The sequence below is a fragment of the Triticum aestivum genome, chromosome 4D, assembly GCF_018294505.1.
Source record: "Triticum aestivum cultivar Chinese Spring chromosome 4D, IWGSC CS RefSeq v2.1, whole genome shotgun sequence".
NCBI lineage: Eukaryota > Viridiplantae > Streptophyta > Magnoliopsida > Poales > Poaceae > Triticum > Triticum aestivum.
This window is the reverse complement of record NC_057805.1, coordinates 91,387,164-91,408,120: the sequence shown is the minus strand read 5'-3', so window position 1 is coordinate 91,408,120 and position 20,957 is coordinate 91,387,164. Positions and strand designations below refer to the sequence as shown.

Here is a 20,957-nt window from a genome sequence, read left to right as displayed (position 1 = left end):
GGCTACATAATAAAAAAAATCAAAAAGTCTGATTTTTTTTATGGCAAACTTTGACAAATGCTTTGTGTGCCTGCAAAGATTATCATGAAACGACATTCGTGAAAGCTGTGACAAGAAAAAAAATTGATGCTCCAAAAATGCTATTTCTAAATCATTTTGAACTGCTGATTTTATTTTATTTTGCCATGACTTCCATCAATGTCATTCCATGATTAAATTTGCCAAGCACTCAAACCATTGTCAAAGTTCTCCACAAAAAAAGTTCAGAATTTTCTGGAACCTTTTCGGATTTTACTGTTCATGAGCTCGGGAGCAGACTTTTGTGGACACCTGTCCTTTCCTTAATAAAACAGCTTTGCTTGGGGGGATCAGCCATGTGGGACCGGATTTAGTGATCATGGACTCGGTACAGTCAGGCTCATCGCCGAACGCCGGCCAGGGCCAGCGATGCACGGCGTGAGAGCTGCCGAATTCCAAATTCTGATTCCTAGCACTGCCAAACCCAAGCGACTTGAGGGCTTCGTCTCGAAGCTCGGCATCGGCAAGGGGGACCAGTGGTTTGCGGCGGTTGTGGCGTCCAGGCTTATGTGGCAACAATGATGGTGGGAGCGATGTCGGCGACGCGGCAATGGTTGCGGTAGTCGGCCCTTGTCCGGCGTGTCCGCGGTTTTGCCTCGGTTCGTCTGTTGATGTGGAGTCGAAGCTGCGGTGGCGGGGCCTTGTGGTATACGATGACTGGCTGCAGGTGGCCGTTCGGTGATCTTTCGTGGCGCCAGCCGTGCCTGGTTTTGTCCTTCAAAATTCTCTGTCAGATTCGGGGTTGCACTGTCTGGCCGCAGGTGGCTGAGTTTGGCGCCGATCTTCATGTAGCTTCACGCGTCTGCTACAGTTCGGGTTGAGTCGACGATCGCCTACGGCGAAGTCGGAGTCGTTTGTTCAAAGTGTAGGGATGGCGATAACGCCTCTAGGGAATGAGTGATGACGATGACGCCTGCGTGCTGTCTCGCCGAGGCCTTCTTTGGAGTGGTGTGCGTGGGCTGTTTTTATGTGTGCCGCTCAGCGGTTGTGATGGTTTTCACCCGGTTCTCTATAATTAACTGGGCAATCTGGTTTTCGCTCGGTTTTTCCTAATTAACCGAGCAACTCTCTTCTACTTAATTACTCGATGAGGCAAAACTTTTGCCTCCGTTTTGAAAGAAAAAACAAGCGATAAAAGAAGCTCGACAGGAAAACTCGATCTACATCCGACTCCAGATCCTTAAAACTTGCAGCACCAAAGATAACAGGTCAGCTTACCAGCATGGAACATCAAACTCCATACGGACAGACTAAACGTTCACCGAAAACAATCCGATCAAAGCAGCTAAACATTTCGGTTTTCAACTTTACATAAAAAACCCATAGCTGGGCCTTCATCTCAGAGCAGCTGGATGGATGGGTATTGTCATGTATCTTGTACATATAGATTTTGGCCGCACACTAGTAGCCACTAGCGACTAAGGTATGGGGGTTGGGAATCGTCAGCTACCTTATAATACATATATGTACACAAGTCTTTTCGTCGTCATACTGTATGTTTGCTAAAGATCTCCATCGGCGGGTTTCTCCCCCATCTTCCCATCATCCCGGGGCAGCGCTTTCGCGCGGTCCAGTATCGATTCTCTGATAGCCTTGTATTTCTTTAGCTCCTCCAGCGCGTCCGCTGCCGTCTTTGATTGGAGCAAAGCAGAGCTTGATGCAGCGTCACCGTGTTCCTCGGTCATGACCCTCTGAACCGAAGATTCTTGAGGAACTGGGGGAGGAGCTTCGATTGATTGGCGGCTTGCCCTGAGGCCCGGGGCCGTCTTGAGCATGCGCACAAGAGCGCCGATGGCTGCAGCCGGAGTCCTTGTCATCGAGCCTCCAGCGTCCAAGTTTGTCTCTTGGCCCTCCCTATCCGAGATACCAACCCTGGAAAATTTTGAGTTTAGCTTGCGTGAATCAAGATAGGTGGATATCTGAGGAATGAGAAGACAAGTAAATACATTGCTCCCTTCCACTGTGTCTTGTTAACTTACACTAATAATAGCATAATGTTAACTGCTAATGTCTGCATAGCTGGATAGGAGGATAAATGCATAGTGATCGACTTACCCCAACATTATCAAGTTAACAGAACATTTAGTCAGTCAATGTGGGATAGGCTTTACTTCCTAGAACCTTCTTGCTTAGCAAAATGGCGTACAAATGCTACAAATAATAACTAATTATAACAGCAAACAAAGAACAAAGAGTGGTTTATCCTGCAAGGAGTGACTTCATATGCTGGACAAATAATTCCCCAACCTGTTTGGCAAACCATATTCAATCATCAAGGGGGTGATTGGCTTCCTGAATCACCACAGGCTGGCCCATTGGGGGCTGGGATAGGCTGGTTTAGCAAGACAGGCTATGGGGTAGGTAAGGGCGTTTGTTTGGTTAGTTGCAGGACAGCATGAGTGATTACAACTTAAAACTATACTGTGGTTAGAAACACTTTGAAAACCATTAAAATGTTACGCTCCACCCCACTGATTATTATTCTACATTATACAACTTCTAATATACCCTAATCCATTTAACCTCAGTTCAAAACTGCGATACTTATTTTGGATCAGAGGTAGTAGTACACATAATCAATACATGCTAATTATAAAACTACCAACTTAATTGGCTAGAAGACATGGTTATTAAAAGTATATGCTCGATAGCAACATGTCACAGCACCCACTTGATACACATTAATTACCCTTAATTAGTCGCATTGTGTACTAATCATTTGATAAAGATTAGTACGCGCTAGCCACTGAAAAAATTGCCTGTATGCGGGGGAAGCTTGATATGAGCTTCTGACTGCTCTATTTTTGACAGGATATGAGCTTCTGCTCTAGCCTGGCTCTGGAGATGCACCTGCATCTGATAACCTGGCCAGCTGATGCAGGCCACCCGACCATTGCGAGGTTCCCAACAAGATGCCACACTACTGGACCAAACTCGTCGGGATGCACCCTAGACCCTACACCAGTCACACTCCAGCATGCATGACCACATCCTAAGAACAAGAATTACAAGAGGATTAAAAAAATACTGAATGACATTTTTAGCTCCTATGTGCCATATGAACATTTGGCGCTATATGCTTATATCGATTGAGTATAACTAATGGTCTGCAAATAGGATATGGACAGGGAACGGTCAAGTACTTTTATCCATATAAAAATTTCATGCTCAGAAGGACACCTTTCAATATTTGGGGTCAATGCTACAGAAGGATGGGGATATCGATGAAGATGTGAACCATCGAATCAAAGTAGGATGGATGAAGTGGAGCCAAGCTTCTGGCGTTCTCTATGACAAAAGAATGCCACAAAAGCTAAAAGGCAGGTTCTATAGGATGGCGATTCGACCCGCAATGTTGTATGGCACTCAGTGTTGGCCGACTAAAAGGCGACATGTTCAACAGTTAGGTGTGGCGGAGATGCGCATGTTGAGATGGATGTGTGGCCACACAAGGAAGGACCAGGTCCGGAATGATGATATACGAGATAAAGTTGGGGTAGAACCGATTGAAGAGAAGCTTGTCCAACATCGTATGAGATGGTTTGGGCATATTCAGCTCAGGCCTCCAGAAGCTCCAGTGCAAAGCTGATGGCTAAAGCATGCTGATATGTCAAGAGAGGTCGGGGTAGACCCCGAACTTGACATGGGAGGAGTCCGTAAAGGGAGATCTGAAGCATCACCAAAGAACTAGCCATGGACAGGGGTGCGTGGAAGCTTGCTATCCATGTGCCAGAACCATGAGTTGGTTGCGAGATCTTACGGGTTTCAGCTCTAGCCTACCCCAACTTGTTTGGGACTAAAGGCTTTCTTGCTGTTGTTGTAAAAATCTCATGCTCATTGCCTAAAATAAACTTTTCATTTTCATAAGAGTTAAACTTAGGTTATGCATGATATTTTCACTTCGAATGTCTACCTACTTGATTGTGAAATCCTAGAAGAGTCAGAATGCAACCATTTTTTACTCCAAAAAAAGAGTATATATCCTCATTCCACACTGCCCACTCCTATATACACCGAGACTTTATCAAAATCAAGCCAGACTCGACTCAAACCGGGGGGTGGCCCAGATTGGTCCAAGGGTAGGGGATAAGCTTAAGTACCCAGCCTTTCGATGTTTAGCTCCAAGCTAAGAACAAGATGAGGTATCAGAGCTTGTTTGCAATAATATCAAATTAGTAACAATTGCTTACAGTGTCTAGCACCTTCCATATTGCCTTCTCAGGTTAACTGATTCAAGTCTACCCCCCACACAGCCTAACCCACATCTGACTGTTAGCCAAAAAAATCTCCTACTAAAGATATAGGTTACCTTTGATACTGGTCCAGAGCTTTTCATGTACACTGGAAGCTACCTCGTATGACAATCTTTATGTTTCTGTGAATGCAAAACACTTATATACGTACTACGCCTAGAAAAAAGTAGAAGCCAGGCCGAAAAAGTTGTGTGTGGCACAGTACATACTACATACTGAGCACTGAGAAACAAGGAGACAGAAACGAGCTAATGTAGGAAATAAGGAACTTAGGAAATAATGAGAACCTTGAGAAGTAGTAGGAGGAGAAAACTTGAAAAATATTAAAATTAAGTCTCTCAAAAGTGGTTTCACTGAACAAAGATGAGCAGGTGTATATTCATCCTCACGCACAAGACTGTATTTTATATTTATCCTCTAGGTGGAAGACCGAGGATGGTTTCATTTGAACAACGGACAGCCCAGATAATTAAAATGCAGTCATTTCTGAACTATAAATATTGCAAGTGACCAGCTAGCTTATCTCGATAATAGGAAGAACAAAATGTGTTCAGACCATCGAAAGAACCATGAATATATGAAAAATGAGTTATCCGCTGATATATTGCAATTAGTGTAAGGAAAAAAGCTGCCCTGAGTTCTGACTTCTATAACAGAAATACAAGCATATTATATGTAGACACTGAACATCTATACTAGCACTTCTAAGCAAACATGATGCCTTCTCATTTAGAAAATACTAACACAATAACTGGATAATTTGCAACTTCAGTTGAATATAGTAAGTGCAACAAACAAGTTGATAGACCTAAATGAGCATTGGAGAAGTATATTATTGCCCTCTTATTGTGGAACAAATAACAAAAGCATCCAGTAACCTGAACTAACTATAGTATCTTGATTTCTGATTATTATTTGTGTCTTAAACATCCATTATCCTTCATGAAGCTAACACATGGTAGCAGTTAGCTGCCATCGGTCTGTATTTACTAGAGATTTAACATCCGTAAGATACAACAGTACAATTTGTGTACATGATGTCAGAACCATGAAACATTAAACCATGCAGTTTGAAAATGAATAACTGTGCATTTATCCTAGAGTTGCTGCTTCAAGGGCCACCTGAAATATAAGATGGTCCACTGCAGAATATGGGACTAACTTAGTTTTCAGACCACTGGGCAGCTGACTGACATAGCCGTCTTAGTGAGATTCCACAACTACAGAATTGTCTTAACTAAACTAAAATAAAGGACAGCCCTGTAATTGCCAGATTTAGGTTAAAGATATATGCTATTGCACCTGGGCCACTGTGTGATACCAAAATCTATATGCAAGGAGAACCACACAAGTTTTCATGAGCATGTGCATGCAAAGGGAATCAGACACAAACAACAAGGAACAGCTTTAACACTTGGGTCCTATGGCATAATGTCATAATCATATTCTGAAAGGAGGAGACGAAAACTACCTGTTAAGTTGATCAATAATGATATCTCTATCTTCCCATGCAAATGCCAACTCCCGCTCATCCAGTTCATCCGTGATAAAAAGTTTGCTTGCAGTCCGAGTCAACTTCAATCCATGAAAATATCCCAAATCATATTTATCAAAAGATAGCACCTGATCAAAGACAAAACCAGAAAATTCAACAGTAAAAATGTGAGATGGATCCAAAAGCAGAACCTCGTAATAAAACTACTGTTGCTACAGCAAGCTACACACATTGCTTGAGAAGATAATAAAATAAACTATGTGATTACCTTTTGCATGGCCGCATTATTCTCAAATTCACCAAACCTGACCAAATCCTTCCTTACATTTGAATTTCCATCAGGCGATGGGGTTGGGTTGTAGTTTTGAGATGGGAGCTGGTGTTTACCCTTGAAAGATGGAGAAGGAGGCAGTCCACTACCTCCACCGTCCCTCCCAGTGGGAATGACCACAGGAGCACTCTCGTATCGGAACAAAGAATTTTTTGGGTAGCTAGCAGAAGGGGAACGGGATGGCGATGGTGACAACGGTGGTGACGGATAGCAGTCTTCAAATCCTGTACTTTTTTTCTTCCCAGAGGATATTGTGCTATGTGGATGCAAACGTGTTAGAGGACTATCATGCAAAAGAGGAGATGGTGATACCGATGGTCTAGCTCCAGGGTCAATACTCCAACTGTGACGCCTAGTCATTGCAGCACAATCAGGTGCAATGCCATCTGAAGGCAGGGAATTGAACGTCCTGAGGAAGTCTGTTGTGGGGCTCCCGACATAATCCAGTATAAGCTCTGTTGACATGTGTGTGGTTGGCTCTGGTGCTGCCACCACCTCCAGCACTGGCACATAAGAAACTGACAAGCTCAGGCGGCCAAACAGAGTTTCAATTGGAGCAAATGCATAGTGCTTCATCTCTGCATCCTCTGCCCTAGTAAACGGCTCGACGAATGATGATATCTTATGTGACAGGTTAAGTGGACGGATTCTCCCAGACGAATTCAACTCCCTGAAGAGATTGTAAGCTGGCAAGAGCCTGACAACCAGATGCAATGACCGAAATAACACTGTTGAGCCCTTGTATGTACTCCTGTACAAGCTATGATCCTCAGCCGGGCTGTTCCTAGACTTCCTGCTGTGGTTCTTGCTGCCATTACCACTGCCACTGCCAGGCTTGCTGGTTTCATACTGTATCACCCACCTCTCTATGATCTTGCCACCCTCAGAACAGGTGGTGTTGGGATTGTCACGCCAGAGCATCACAATATCAATAACCAGTGGCTCAAGATTGCTCTGTCTCCACAGGTCAAAGTTCTCAAGTGCAGCTGGGCAGTCCCGGAGGGCAAGGTTGAACCACCTGTCCCGTGGCTGGCTGCCAGAGAGCGGCGAAGATGGCGGTGAAGGCCGCGTGAAGCTGCGTGATGATTCGTAGGGCGAGCGGGACTCCAGGATGATGTGGAGGCTCTTGGCAAAGAACTCGGTGATCACTTGCTCCACCATGGGCGGCTCTGAGGCAGTGGCGGCCATAGTTATGCGGTTGGGGATGATGCCAAAAGCAAGAACTTGGTCAAATTTGGAGCTACTGGAGGCCAAGAAGCCGGTGGAAAGTGCCAAAAACTGAGAATTTTGTGACTCTGGAGCCTCTCCGGCAGCTAGATGGCAAACAAAATTCACAAATTCTGGTGGTCTAGAACAGCGATTTGATCTACGAGTTTGATTCCTTGGAGCAAGAGAGCGAAGCTACCAGATCAAATTCGATGAAATCGGAAGGCTCGCAGACAGAGCAAGAACCCTAAACTAAACCCATCAAGAACTGAAGAAGAAGAAGAAGAACAAAAAGTCGCCGCACCTTGAAACTGCACAAAAAACGCAGCTTTTCACCCCGATTCCCCCACGCAACAAGCAGAGAAAAACACCAATTTCGTGGGGAGCAACGCAACGAAACTAAGAATCACGCAAGAAAAAAAAAGTTTCGAGTTGGACGGAAGAACCCTAGCAAAATCCCTAGAAAGCTAAGCGAGCGCGCTCGTGGAATCCCGATTCGAGCCCAAGAAACTGGAAGGGGAGCCGCATTGGAAGCGAGCCCCTGCTGTCTCGTGGAGGATCGGAGCGGCCGGGGCCTGGTAGTGGTTGCCGACCACGATGAGTCGCGGCGGAACTGGAGGTGAACTCATGACTCCATGGAGGGGGAGGGGATAAAAAAGGAGATCTCCGGAAGCCGTTGGCTCCATGGAACAATTTTATCTTATTTCTCCTTTCCTTTCTCTAAACGACTTTTTCTCCTCCCTTTGTTACTTTATTATTGTCTTTCTTTCTTTTGCTGCCCGTAAAAACTGTATTTTTTTCCTTTGTTTTTGTGCAAGTGTTCTCAGATCATTATCTCTTCTTTTTTTGAAAATCTGTAGGATCATTATCTGATCGAGTAATCGTTGGTTTCATAGACTTTCCCAGCATATTTGACTGATCGTATTTCTTATTCTCGGTTGACATGAGACATGACATTGTATAATCCGTTTTCAGAAGAAAAAAAATGATGTTTGCTTCGTTCCTATACATCAGTTGCCTATAATTTTCATGAGTTTTTTATGGGAAAAACCTCATGACAATTTATTTAATTTGGGATAAAGTAACATCATAGAGTACCAAGAGGTAAAAGAAATCATGTGTTACATCTATCCCGTCCTCACATATTTTAGAATGCATCTCCTAGCAAGAAAACGATCACGGGTTGAAATTTACAACACACGTGGACCACACTAAAGAACACTAGAGGGGACGAGAGAGGCCTTTTTGGCACATGGAAGTGCTCCTGGTTTTTAAAATATGTTTTAAACATATTTTGAAATGTCACAAAATTCTGACGAAATGATTCTCGACTATCTACTTGCACAGAAACTCGTTTTGCGGAAAACCGATAAGTTGTGTGTCACATGTAAAAAAGACAAAATGTAGTGTTAAAAGAGGCTTTTTTGAGACATTATTTTCTCTTTTTTACATAAGGCGTATAAAATGTCGGTTTTTCACGAAACTTGGCGTGCGCACATACAATGTTGAGATGTACTCGTCAAATTTGTGTCTGGAATTTTTTTGACATTTTAAAATATATATTTTAATGGCAGGAGCATATGATCCCATGTGCCAAAGTGAATTTCTCAAAGAGGACAATTGTCTTAACACATAAGCAAAATACATCCCACATAAAAGAAATTTAAAAGCAGGCCTTTGGGGGAGTCGATTGCTAAATCGTCGTCGTCCATCATCCACCAGCCACGTCGTTGACATCGTCATGATAGGAGGAGATGGACACCACGCTCCAAAAAACCGTTGAAGCACCATCGCATCAATGCTTTGTGAGCCAAAGAAAGCATCGTTGTGGACGACAAAGCACATATCGCGGTGGCACATCGGCCGAGGTTCAACAGCATGCTCCTCGGCCTCCAATCCCATTGTCTCTGGTCGACAAACGCCACCGACCCTGCCTGCCTGCATTCCTCAACCCAATGTCAAAACAACAACCACTAAGAAGAAACCATCGCCTGCCACATGAAGCAGTAGCCGACAGCAAACTCATGTACAGGACGATTTCCATACACTCCGCAGAGCATCCCGAAGAAGAAGCCTTGCAATGGGCCCGGGATGAGGGACACCTTATTCTCCACGGCGGCGCTGCCACCATCCAGAACAAACTAGCTAGCCCTAGACTACCGATCAGTTGGACACAGAGCACCGGGATCCCCACCCACCGTCGCCAACACAGTAGGCAGGCGGGGGAGGAATCCACGGGCCTGTCCAAATGAAGACGATAGGGACTTGATCGTATCCTCTTCGCCTTGGACGAGGAACAAAAAGTGGAACCGCTCGGTTGCGGTTGTATTCCGTAATCACTCATAGTCATGACCTCTTTAGTTCACAGAATTTTTAAGATGTGTGAGTCAAAAAATGCATGATCAAACAGCTCATGGGATTTTATCCAGACACTATTTTATGACCTCTTTATGACCGTGACGCCCCCGCTTATAACCTTGCACTAATCATACACGCATCATGCATGATCACAAACGGTGACTAACGTTAATATTACAACACAACTCTACGACGCAAAGTTAAACATAAATCTTTATATGGGTTTAGGGGGTGTCACAAGAACCTCTTTAAAACATATGAGTTTTTCCTTAGGATTCCCGATTCATGGTATTATTCTTTCTTACGTGAGTTGTTTGATCCATATAGATTGCAAATCATAGATTTTTTTTCTTCTGATTTATTTTTCTAAGGTTCATAGAGAACATTTTCATTGACTCTAACCTCATTGGAAAGAATCCTACATATTTCTTGTGCACCATCAAACAACCGTTCACTCTTGTTGTATTGAAGATGGCATGTATATTTAGAAAACCTCTTCTTCTATACCACTATATAGTGTCCGAAAAAACTTTGAATATTGGTTGTTGGATGAAGCCAATATCCAATGGGTGAGAGGTGACAAATTTGACTTGTATTGGTTATTAAATATTCTCCTCACTACACCAGATCTTGCCACGTGTACCATCCAGAAGATTCTATACTTGAGCTTAGACACAATCATAATATGCACAAAACTCAAAACAAACACCCTTCTCCTTTGTTCTAGATTCCCCGTACTTTAATTCTCCAACCTTTTTATATTAAGAGAATTGCTAGTCGTTTTTATTTTAACATTTACATTGCACAAAGTGCACAAAAAACAAGTTTGTCAAAAAGATTATACAAAAGAATTTACATGTATATTTTACTTTGTGTGTTTTGGGGGCTCAAAGATTTGGCATCATCTTACTAAAGTCCAGTTCTTTGTAAATGGAGCATTGAGTTGTTCTTATATATTCGCACGTGTTTTGTGTAATGTGTAGTATATACCGCACAATCATCGAATATTCAGTAGTCGTAACTTGATTTTTAATGGTATAAGCATTGAGACTTAAACCTACATCTTATAATTCATCCATATGTGGCTCCAAATTTATATGTTTGCATATCAGAACATGGTATATCGGTATACGGTCGTACTTACTCTCACGTGCAAGGCACGTGTAATTTACTCAACCGAAAGTTAATCGTGTTATCACCAATAATCAAAAATGGGAGATTGAAAGTGCATTAGCGGCCCCTTTGGTGAGTATTTGGTGATTAAGGACAAATGGCAAAGAGACTAATGTGTTACCAAGCATAAACATGTTCTAGTCCCAAAAGTGATGATTTAGTCTGAAGATCTCAACCATAAAAAGTTGTTGAAGGAGGCTTGAAGCTACAAGATTGGAGATAATTTTCTATTTCGTTTAGCTATTCAAAGAATCACACTGAGTATAGGACAAGTCGTATTATAAAGTGGGGCAAGGTATCAATATTGGCTTGATGTTGCTCAGCTAGGATGATAAGTTTTCCACAACATAACCTCTAAAATCTATGAGAGAAAAGATGTGTACTGTTTTCATATATACTGGTTTTGAAGCCGGAAGTACCAAGATTGGCCTCCGTTGCAAGGGGGGGTTAGCTGAAGTAAGTTGCTACGATCTTATTGATCATCAATATTGATACAGCCAGACTTGAGCCAGTGCCACCCAGAATGCTTTGTGTCGGGAGTTAGGGAACCCTGCCATATAGGGTTTTACCTAGGTGTGGCATGTTGGAAACTAGTGACGTCGTGTTCTGCAACTAGTGCCTTTGAGATGAACTTATGTTTTGTGTCGCCAAGCCGATCTTGTTTTGTGGTACTAGGGTGATACTCTAGACTTCATGTGTTTTAAATGCCCGAGTCACCGTTTTGTATTCGGTGTGTACGGGGCGGAATAGTACTTTGTTGAGCGGTGTTTCAAATCCTAGAAGCATCGAGCCAGGTTGATTCATTATCAACGGAATATGGTTTTGGAAATGATCTTACGGAGTAAGTCATGAATTCCAGTGTGACCTTTCCCCTAGCATGAACTGTTAACTGTGGGTGAATCCTTTGTCCATCGTGCATATGAAGCCTTTGAAAGAACATGCGGTGCCCCCATGTTTGGTTTTAGTAATTGATGACAATCTCTATGGACTAATGGTTGTCTTGAGTTATATTTGAAGGATTTGTCCATCGGCATTTCTTGAAGTCCATTTGTTGGTTTCAAGAAGTTTATGTGTCGACCAAGGTGTTATTTATGTTGGGGAACGTAGTATTTCAAAATTTTCCTACGATCACGCAAGATCTATCTAGGAGAAGCATAGCAACGAGCAGGGAGACTGTGTCTACGTGCCCTCGTAGACCAAAAGCGGAAGCGTTTAGTAACGCGGTTGATGTAGTCGAACGTCTTCACGATCCAACCGATCCAAGTACCGAACGTACGGCACCTCCGTGTTCACCACACGTTCAACACGATGACGTCCCTCGAGCTCTTGATCCAGTTGAGGACGAGGGAGAGTTCCGTCAGCATGATGGCGTGGCGACGGTGATGATGAAGTTACCGGCGCAGGGCTTCGCCTAAGCACTACGACGATATGACCGAGGTGTTAACTGTGGATGGGGGCGCCGCACACGGCTAGGAACAATTGATGTGTGTTCTAGGGGTGCCCTCCCCACGTATATAAAGGAGGGAGAGGGAGGGAGGCAGCCTAGGGTGCGCCCAAGTAGGAGGAATCCTACTTGGGCCCCTAGTCCAATTCGCCCCCCTACCATATTTGGACAAGGGGGAAAGGAAGGAGGGGGGGGGGAGGAAGTAGGAGTCCTACTTCATACTTTCCTTTTCCTCCTCTCCTTTCCCTTTCTCCCCATGTGGCTGGCCCTATAGGGGGCGCACCAGCCCCTTGTGGGCTGGTGTGTTCCCTTACTTGGCCCATTAAGCTCATATCTTTGTCGGGGGTTGCCCGGAACCCCTTCCGGTGACCCGGTATCACCCAAAACACTTCCTGTGTCCAAATACCGTCGTCCTATATATGAATCTTTACCTCTCGACCATTTCAAGACTCCTTGTCATGTCCGTGATCTCATCCGGGACTCCAAACAAACTTCGGTCATCAAATCACATACCTCATAATACAAATCGTCATCGAACGTTAAGCGTGCGGACCCTACGGGTTCGAGAACTATGTAGACATGACCAAGACACATCTCCGGTCAATAACCAATAGCAGAACCTGGATGCTCATATTGGCTCCTACATATTCTACGAAGATCTTTATCGGTTAAACCACATAACAACATACGTTGTTCCCTTTGTCATTGGTATGTTACTTGCCCGAGATTCGATCGTCGGTATCATCATACCTAGTTCAATCTCGTTACCGGCAAGTCTCTTTACTCGTTCCATAATGCATCATCCCGTGACTAACTCATTAGTCACATTGCTTGCAAGGCTTATAGTGATGTGCATTACCGAGAGGGTCCAGAGATACCTCTCCGATACACGAAGTGACAAATCCTAATCTCGATCTATGACAACCCAACAAACACCTTCGGAGACATCTGTAGAGCATATTTATAATCACCCAGTTACGTTGTGACGTTTGATAGCACACAAGGTGTTCCTCCAATATTCGGGAGTTGCATAATCTCATAGTTAGAGGAACATGTATAAGTCATGATGAAAGCAATAGCAATAAAACTAAACGATCATTATGCTAAGCTAACGGATGGGTCTTGTCCATCACATCATTCTCTAATGATGTGATCCCGTTCATCAAATGACAACACATGTCTATGGTCAGGAAACATAACCATCTTTGATTAACGAGCTAGTCAAGTAGAGGCATACTAGGGATACTCTATTTTGTCTATGTATTCACACATGTACTAAGTGTCCGGTTAATACAATTCGAGCATGAATAATAAACATTTATCATGATATAAGGAAATATAAATAACAACTTTATTATTGCCTCTAGGGCATATTTCCTTCAGTCTCCCACTTGCACTAGAGTCAATAATCTAGTTCACATCGCCATGTAATTTAACACCAATAGTTCACATCACCATGTGATTAGTTCACATCTCCATGTGACTAATACCCAAAGGGTTTTACTAGAGTCAATAATCTAGTTCACATCGCTATGTGATTAACACCCAAAGAGTACTAAGGTGTGATCATGTTTTGCTTGTGAGAGAAGCTTAGTCAATGGGTCTGTCACATTCAGAGTCGTATGTATTTTGCAAATTTTCTATATCTACAATGCTCTACATGGAGCTACTCTAGCTAATTGCTCCCACTTTCAATATGTATCTAGATTGAGACTCAGAGTCATCCGGATCGGTGTAAAAGCTTGCATCGGCGTAACTCTTTACGACGAACTCTTTATCACCTCCATAACCGAGAAATATCTCCCTAGTCTTCTAAGGATAATTTTGACCGCTGTCAAGTGATCCACTCCTGGATCAATATCGTACCCCCTTGCCAAACTCATGGCAAGGTACACAATAGGTTTGGTACCAAGCATAACATACTTTATAGAACCTATGGCTGAGGCATAGGGAATGACTTTCATTCTCTTTCTATTTTCTGCCGTGGTCGTGTTTTGAGTCTTACTCAACTTTACACCGTGCAATACAGGCAAGAACACTTTCTTTGACTGTTCCATTTTGAACTACTTCAAAAATCTTGTCAAGGTATTTACTCATTCAAAAATATTATCAAGCGTCTTGATCTATCTCTATAGATCTTGATGTCCAATATGCAAGGAGCTTCACCGAGGTCTTCCTTTGAAAAAATCCTTTCAAACACCCCTTTATGCTTTCCAGGAAATTCTACATCATTTCCGATCAACAATATGTCACTCACATATACTTGTCAGAAAGGTTGTAGTGCTCCCACTCACTTTCTTGTAAATACAGGCTTCACCGCAAGTATGTATAAAACTATATGCTTTGATCAACTTATCAAAGCGTATATACCAACTCCGAGATGCTTACACCAGTCCATAGATGGATTGCTGGAGCTTGCACATTTTGTTAGCACCTTTAGGATTGACAAAACCTTCTGGTTGTATCATATACAACTCTTCTTTAATAAATCCATTAAGGAATGCAGTTTTGATATCCATTTGTCATATTTCATAAAATGTGGCAATTGCTAACATGATTCGGACAGACATTAAGCATCGATACGTGTGAGAAAATCTCATCGTAGTCAACATCTTGAATTTGTCAAAAACCCTTTTCGACAAGTCGAGCTTTGTAGATAGTAACACTACTATCAGCGTCTGTCTTCCTCTTGAAGATCCATTTATTCTCAATGGCTTGCCGATCATCGGGCAAGTCCACCAAAGTCCACACTTTGTTCTCATACATGGATTCTATCTCAGATTTCATGGCCTCAAGCCATCTGTCGGGATCTGGGCTCATCATCGCTTCCTCATAGTTCATAGGTTCATCATGGTCTAGGAACATGACTTCCAGAACAGGATTACCGTACCACTCTGGTGCGGATCGTACTCTGGTTGACCTACGAGGTTCGGTAGTAAATTGATCTGAAGTTTCATGATCATCATCATTAACTTCCTCACTAATTGGTGTAGGCATCACCGGAACTGATTTCAGTGATGAGCTACTTTCCAATTCGAGAGAAGGTACAATTACCTCATCAATTTCTACTTTCCTCCCACTCACTTCTTTCAAGAGAAACTCCTTCTCTAGGAAGGATCCACTCTTAGCAACAAAGATCTTGCCTTCGGATCTGTGATAGAAGGTGTACCCAACAATTTCTTTTGGGTATCCTATGAAGACGCACTTCTCCGATTTGGGTTTGAGCTTATCAGGCTGAAACTTTTTCATATAAGCATCGCAACCCCAAACTTTATGAAACGACAACTTAGGTTTCTTGCTAAACCACAGTTCATACGGTGTCATCTCAATAGATTTTAGACGGTGCCCTATTTAACGTGAATGTAGCTGTCTCTAATGCATAACCCCAAAACGATAGTGGTAAATCGGTAAGAGACATCATAGATCGCACCATATCTAATAAAGTATGGTTACGACGTTCGGACACACCATTACGTTGTGGTGTTCCAGGTGGCGTGAGTTGCCAAACTATTCCACATTGTTTCAAATGAAGGCCAAACTCGTAACTCAAATATTCGCCTCCGCGATCAGATCGTAGAAACTTTATTTTCTTGTTACGATGATTCTCAACTTCACTCTGAAATTCTTTGAACTTTTCAAATGTTTCAGACTTGTGTTTCATGAAGTAGATATACCCATATCTGCTCAAATCATCTGTGAAGGTCAGAAAATAACGATACCCGCCGCGAGCCTCAACACTCATCGGACCGCATACATCGGTATGTATTATTTCCAATAAGTCAGTGGCTCGCTCCATTATTCCGGAGAACGGAGTCTTAGTCATCTTGCCCATGAGGCATGGTTCGCAAGCATCAAGTGATTCATAATCAAGCGATTCCAAAAGCCCACCAGCATGGAGTTTCTTCATGCGCTTTACACTAATATGACCTAAATGGCAGTGCCACAAATAAGTTGCACTATCATTATTAACCTTGCATCTTTTGGCTTCAATATTATGAATATGTGTATCACTACAATTGAGATTCAATAAACCATTCACCTTGGGTGTATGACCACATAAGGTTTTATTCATGTAAATAGAATAACAATTATTCTTTGACTTAAATGAATAACCATATTGCAATAAACATGATCCAATCATATTATGCTCAACGCAAACACCAAATAACATTTATTTTAGGTTCAACACTAATCCCGAAGGTAAAGGGAGTGTGCGATGGTGATCTTATCAACCTTGGAATCACTTCCAACACACATCGTCACCTTGCCCTCAACTAGTCCCTGTTCATTTTATAACTCCTGTTTCAAGTTACTAATCATAGCAACTGAACCGGTATCAAATACCCTGGGGTTACTATGTAAACTAGTAAAGTACACATCAATAACATGTATATCAAATATTCTTTTGTTCACTTTGCCATCCTTCTTATCCGCCAAGTATTTGGGGTAGTTCCGCTTCTAATGACCCTTTCCTTTGCAGTAGAAGCACTCAGTTTCAGGCTTGGGTCTAGCTTTGGGCTTCTTCATGGGAGTGGCAACTTGCTTGTCATTCTTCTTGAAGTTCCCTTTCTTTCCCTTGCCCTTTTACTTGAAACTAGTGGTCTTGTCAACCATCAACACTTGATGCTTTTCTTGATTTCTACCTTCGCCGATTTCAACATCGCGAAGAGCTCGGGAAATCATTTTCGTCATCCCTTGCATATTATAGTTCATCACGAACTTCCAGTAACATGGTGATAGTGACTAGAGAACTCTGTCAATCACTATCTTATCTGGAAGATTAACTCCCACTTGATTCAAGCGATTGTAGTACTCAGACATTCTGAGCACATGCTCACTGGTTGAGCTATTCTCCTCCATCTTGTAGGCAAAAATACTTGTCAGAGGTCTCATACCTCTCGACTCGGGCATGAGTCTGAAATACCAATTTCAACTCTTGGAACATCTCACATGCTCCATGGCGTTTCAAAACATTTTTGAAGTCCCGGTTCTAAGCCGTAAAGCATGGTGCACTAAACTATCAAGTAGTCATCATACCGAGCTTGTCAAATGTTCATAACGTCTGCATTTGCTCCTACAATAGTTCTGTCATCTAGCGGTGCATCAAGGACATAATTCTTCTGTGCAGCAATGAGGATAATCCTCAGATCACGGACCTAGTCCGCATCATTGCTACTATCAACTTTCAACTTAGTTTTCTCTAGGAACATATCATAAATAGAATGAGGAAGCTATACGCGAGCAATTGATCTACAACATAGATATGCAAATACTATCAAGACTAAGTTCATGATAAATTTATGTTCAATTAATCATATTACTTAAGAACTCCCACTTAGATAGACATCCCTCTAGTTATCTAAATGACCACGTGATCCATATCAACTAAACCATGTCCGATCATCACGTGAGATGGAGTAGCTTTTAATGGTGAACATCACTATGTTGATCATATCTACTATATGATTCACGTTTGACCTTTCGGTCTCAGTGTTCCGAGGCCATATCTGCATATGTTTGGACAAGGGGGAAAGGAAGGAGGGGAGGGGAAGGAAGTAGGAGTCCTACTTCATACTTTCCTTTTCCTCCTCTCCTTTCCCTTTCTCCCCACGTGGCTGGCCCTATAGGGGGTGCACCAGCCCCTTGTGGGCTGGTGTGTTCCCTTACTTGGCCCATTAAGCCCATATCTTTGCCGGGGATTGCCCGGAACCCCTTCCGGTGACCCGGTATCACCCGAAACACTTCCGGTGTCCAAATACCATCGTCCTATATATGAATCTTTACCTCTCGACCATTTCGAGACTCCTTGTCATGTCCGTGATCTCATCCGGGACTCCGAACAAACTTCGGTCATCAAATCACATACCTCATAATACAAATCGTCATCGAACGTTAAGCGTGCGGAACCTACGGGTTCGAGAACTATGTAGACATGACCAAGACACATCTCCGGTCAATAACCAATGGCGGAACCTGGATGCTCATATTGGCTCCTACATATTCTACGAAGATCTTTATCGGTCAAACCGCATAAAAACACACGTTGTTCCCTTTGTCATCGGTATGTTACTTGCCCGAGATTCGATCGTTGGTATCATCATACCAAGTTCAATCTCGTTACCGGCAAGTATCTTTACTCGTTCCATAATGCATCATCCCGTGACTAACTCATTAGTCACATTGCTTGCAAGGCTTATAGTGATGTGCATTACCGAGAGGGCCCAGAGATACCTCTCCGATACATGAAGTGACAAATCCTAATCTCGATCTATGCCAACCCAACAAACACCTTCAGAGACATCTGTAGAGCATATTTATAATCACCCAGTTACGTTGTGACGTTTGATAGCACACAAGGTGTTCCTCCAATATTCGGGAGTTGCATAATCTCATAGTCAGAGGAACATGTATAAGTCATGATGAAAGCAATAGCAACAAAACTAAACGATCATTATGCTAAGCTAACGGATGGGTCTTGTCCATCACATCATTCTCTAATGATGTGATCCCGTTCATCAAATGACAACACATGTCTATGGTCAGGAAACATAACCATCTTTGATTAACGAGCTAGTCAAGTAGAGGCATACTATGGACACTCTATTTTGTCTATGTATTCACACATGTACTAAGTTTCCGGTTAATACAATTCTAGCATGAGTAATAAACATTTATCATGATATAAGGAAATATAAATAACAACTTTATTATTGCCTCTAGGGCATATTTCCTTCAATTTAAAGAATTATCCAAGGATTGGTCATATAGAAGACATGATACAAGGTTGATCAAGACTAAGTCAATAACCAATCGATCCTATAACCCGGTCTCCCACAACTACCATGAGACCGGCACGATAGAAAACCTATCAAGGGCAAACCTTTGCCTTGCACATAGTCCACTTGAGCTGGATCATGACGATCTTGACTCCCTCAAGCTCGATGACCTTTCTTGATTGCGTTGGCTCGGTGAAGACTAGTAGATTGTTCCCCCATACTCCACTATGGGTGAGCCACTCTTTGACACATCTTCACAAGTCCATTGCCACCACAATGGACGGCAAGCTTCAAGCCTATGATCTCTTTGTGATGATCCTACTTGAACTTGCACACCACAACCTAACCCCACAAAGAACTCTCACGACGACCATGGGTTAGTACACAAAGCGTAATTGACAATGCTTACCATACCATGGGATCTCTTGATCCCTCTCGGTACATCTTCTATGCTTTGTGTGTTGATCAACTTGATTCACTCTTTGACTTAGTCTTGATCAACCTTGAATCTTTCCAACTCTCTTCATTTGGATGATGTCTTGAAGGTAAACATGAATGATCACACACTCTTCTTCTTCAAGACATGCTTGCAATAAGCTCAACCCTCACAAGACCAAACTTTGGATAATTCCTTAATAGCACCTTGGTCATCAGGGACTCCAAGAAAAGCCTATGGACAAACCCTTCAAATATAACTCAAGGCAACCATTAGTCCATAGAGATTGTCATTAATTACCAAAACCAAACATGGGGGCACCGCATGTTCTTTCAATCTCCCCCATTTTGGTAATTGATGACAATCACTTTCAAGAGAGTTTATATAAGGAATTATACATCACCATACCATGCAACAACCAATAATGCATGCATATGAGATGCAAATGCTAAGGAACAAAACCAAAGCAAGAGTAGAAAACACTCTAAACTACTCCTTCAAACTCTCTGAAACTTCTCCACAAAACTCTCTGAAACTTCTCCCCCATTGGCATCGATTGCCAAAATGGGCGAAAAGATTAGAAGGCCAATATAAATTGTGGTCCTCCATAAATTGTGTAATTCTCAACAAGTGAGTGGAATGCAACACACATATCCAAAGGTAAATACTTGGAGGAACACAAACTATATTGAGGCACAAAGATAACAAAAGAATGATATGCCACAAAGACATAAAAGAGAGACCGAAGATCAAAAGATACCAATTGAAGCAAGCAAACAAAGGATATCAATTGAACCAACTAGACCGAAGATCCTATGAGCCACATGAATAAGGATATTACGATATGAGTAAAGGAGTGTTCTAAAGAAATCTAGAGGAGCTCCCCATGATTTGTGCACACATAAGAATTTTTGTATTTGGATACAAAGTGCACAAAATAGGATCATAGCTCCCCCAAAATCAATAGAAACTTACAACAAGTGCAAGTGAGCATATAGGAAACAAAGCCTAGCACTTGCAACAAGAACATGGTTGAGCAATCATGGAAAAGAGGCAACTAAGAATATGCTCAACCAAAATGATGTGTTTGAGTCATGACAAAGCACTAGAGAAGACTAATATAAGGATGAGCATAAAGCATCAACATAGTCTTGGATAAATGAGATACATGGTGCATGACATTCCTTCCCACACTCACCCACTTGCAAATGAGTTCACAAGCTCAATAAAAAGATAACAACAAAGCTTGCGACAACCCATGGCGAAGATAGAAGATGAAAGCCTCATCAAGACGAGGGATACCAATTAAGATGGCAAAAGCCTCGTAGAGATAAGCATGAGGAAAATAATCTTCACCACACAAGAGTGCATCAAGATGCAACGAGATAAGACACGCACTCAAGGAAA

At 42.4% G+C, this 20,957-nt stretch overlaps 1 protein-coding gene across 1 annotated transcript; it reads right to left on the bottom strand.

Moving 5' to 3' along the window:
- Positions 1-1,329: 1,329 nt before the first annotated feature.
- LOC123096422 (autophagy-related protein 13b) lies at positions 1,330-8,081 on the bottom strand. The gene is made up of 3 exons (XM_044518168.1): positions 6,095-8,081; positions 5,803-5,954; positions 1,330-1,950 (listed from the first exon to the last, which is right to left on the bottom strand). The coding sequence occupies exons 1-3, from the start codon at positions 7,343-7,345 to the stop codon at positions 1,581-1,583; spliced, it is 1,773 nt and encodes a 590-aa protein (XP_044374103.1). The 5' UTR covers positions 7,346-8,081; the 3' UTR covers positions 1,330-1,580.
- Positions 8,082-20,957: the final 12,876 nt, after the last annotated feature.

What these genes read in the sequence shown, in the direction of transcription:
- LOC123096422 (XM_044518168.1), bottom strand. Translation starts at nt 7,345, where the DNA reads ATGGCCGCCACTGCCTCAGAGCCGCCCATGGTGGAGCAAGTGATCACC. An exon ending in ATAATGCGGCCATGCAAAAG is followed by an intron (nt 5,955 to 6,094) that starts GTAATCACATAG and finishes GTCTTTGATCAG; the next exon opens with GTGCTATCTTTTGATAAATA. An exon ending in ATTATTGATCAACTTAACAG is followed by an intron (nt 1,951 to 5,802) that starts GTAGTTTTCGTC and finishes AAAATTTTCCAG; the next exon opens with GGTTGGTATCTCGGATAGGG.